At 35.8% G+C, this 2,492-nt stretch overlaps 1 protein-coding gene across 1 annotated transcript in view; it reads right to left on the bottom strand.

The window, feature by feature from the left end:
* WDR19 (WD repeat domain 19) overlaps positions 1 to 2,492 on the bottom strand; it is a 69,483-nt gene that overhangs the window by 15,981 nt on the left and 51,010 nt on the right. The window contains exons 28-30 of the mRNA XM_011365760.2: positions 1,947 to 2,020; positions 1,344 to 1,421; positions 53 to 149 (exon numbers count right to left, since the gene is read on the bottom strand). Of these exons, the coding sequence (XP_011364062.1) occupies positions 53 to 149; positions 1,344 to 1,421; positions 1,947 to 2,020 (249 nt within the window). The remainder of the gene's footprint in view (positions 1 to 52; positions 150 to 1,343; positions 1,422 to 1,946; positions 2,021 to 2,492) is intronic.

Here is a 2,492-nt window from a genome sequence, read left to right as displayed (position 1 = left end):
GAGCTTGATTCTGCTACTTTTAGGGAGAAAAACATGAACGTTAGGGACCTACCTGCAGACTGCTCTTCTCTGGCAATGATAATGGCCGTCCGGCCGGCTTCTCGGTATTGTTTCAGGGCCATGTACAAGCGGAACAGGTACTTGGCATCCTGACATACAAACCATCACAGAACCATTACTTTCAACCTTAGCTAAGGGGAGAAACACCTATAATTTTGCATATCAGTTAGAATCACATTTGCTTTCCAGTAGCTGAGGTTTGATATTCACTGGGTTTTAAAAACTCAATGAATAACGCAATTAGTTTATCAAATATTTAGTTTAATATGTGCCTGGTGGTAGTCTAAATACTTGAGAAATACAACCTGTTTAAGTCCTCATACCCTCTTTGGGAGGAAGGCATGATAATGTACTAATTTCACTGATGAGAAACTGAAACACAACAGGATCCCTGCAGGGCCGGGATGTGAACCCCCCCATAATCTGGCTTCGGGTACATCTTTGTCCCTAATTTACTCCCTACCTCTCATGTGCTTGAAAATGAACTGTTTCCTTATATAATGTGCCAACTTAGCAAAATCTCAAAACATTTTATACCTGTATAAATTTCTCTAGCCTATAAAATTTTCTTTGGCCTTTTACCATTTTCTATTCCTATTCTCTTTTAACACTAGACGATTTCATGCTTGGTGATGTTTCTTGATTAATACAATAAGTAGACGTAAGGTGAGGTGGTTTGGAACAGTTTAAGGGCCTCTGCCCTTTGGCAAGTTAACGAAGCAAAAGGAATAAAAAGATCTGGGGCATTCTCAAAGGAATATGAGTCTGTCCCCAGCAGGACTGAGAGAAGACCAACTTCTACACATACTCCAAGACAGTCACATATTTTGAAAGTATGTTCTTACTGATTTATTTATACTTTACATTTCTATTGAGTTACTTTTATGCTAAATATGGTTTTTATTAATTCCCATAACTTTTGAAGTATGAACAAAGTATACTAATTTTTAGGAATTAGTGCTAAATCATAGTTCTAATAATCAGTTTTCATAGTTCCTAAACTAAATAAAACTCTATAATATCTGAGAAAAATTGTGGGTGGTGAGGATTGGTATCTAGAGAGACATGGCTATTTCACAGGTGGCAATGCTTATTTCAAAGACAGAATGTACACAATATCCTCTAAAATGCATGGTCTGTCTAGATGACCTAAGGCTACATTCAGAGAGAAAATTTTACAAATCTATGATACAAAATCCACAACAGGTAAAAGCATGACAGAATAAAAGTAAAAACATAACTAAGATAGCTAAAACTCCAAGTGAAGAAAACATTTTTAGTACCTTAGGCATCCCATCGCTCTCTCCCATAAGGTGATCTATCAGTTGACTGGTCAACAGTTCATCTTTGGCCTGACCAACCTTTCAGGAAGAGGAAGAAAACAGTAAATTCAAATCTTAAACCTTTTTATAGCGGGTGAAAGGACAAATAATCTGCTAAGGAAAAAGAATTTTAAACTGTAAAAATATCTATCTATAGTCAAGGGCCTGAAACATAAGCTCAGGGTCTTCTATTCATTTAGAGTCGCCATTAATAAAAATCCATCCTTAGGAACTGCAGCTTTTTGAAGTTGCTATATCAAAATGCTGTACTTTTTTTCAGACAGAGAATATACTTCTTGGATGTTTTAATAAAAACTTTCTTAACCTAAGTGACTATGACACTTAGAGAATAATATCTGCGATTTGTTTTAAAATGATATAGGAAAAGAGAGTGACAATATGAATAAAATAAGGTTGGCCGTGCATTGACAGTTACTGAAGTTAGATGACAGGTACATGGGAGTTTGTTATACTGTATGGTCTACTTGTGTGTATGTTTGGAAGTTACTTCGAAAGTTTTTTAAAACATTGACGTTCTTGAAAGTGCCATTACAGTTTACTTACAGTTTCAATTGCCATTTCTATTGCTGCATTATCTTCTGAGCTTGGACATTTCAGGAAGTGTTTAAGTGCCTGAAATGAGAATCATATAACAATTAAAAATCTTCGGACTGCTTTCGCATTGAGAAAAACAAAGCTTTTACACACAGAGTAATTATAGTTTGTGAAAGTATCTTCATCTCAACTAGGGGCTTGCACAGTGCTGGGTCTTAAAATATATACTTAAAAGGCTACGTGTAGTTTAAAAAATGGAAGGACCCAGTTAATCCTCTGAAGAATCTGGTTCTGATTTCTGATAAAATGAAAATTAGAAATGTGCCCTCCTTCAGAAAGAAGATTTAATTATTTCCATGCATTTACTCATTCAACAACTACTTACTGACGACCTGCTATGTATACTTACTGACGACCTGCTATGTATACGAGACTGTGCTAAATGCCATGGAGACTACGAGGAAGGATATGATGTGGCCCTTCTTTTTGTATTATGAGCGATCTAATTGGGGAGATCCATGTGATGTGATAATTTAAGGAACCAATTATTTTAAG

Source organism: Pteropus vampyrus, unplaced genomic scaffold (genome assembly GCF_000151845.1).
Source record: "Pteropus vampyrus isolate Shadow unplaced genomic scaffold, Pvam_2.0 Scaffold5, whole genome shotgun sequence".
NCBI lineage: Eukaryota > Metazoa > Chordata > Mammalia > Chiroptera > Pteropodidae > Pteropus > Pteropus vampyrus.
Note: the sequence above shows the minus strand (reverse complement) of the source record. Positions and strands in the feature narration are given on the sequence as shown.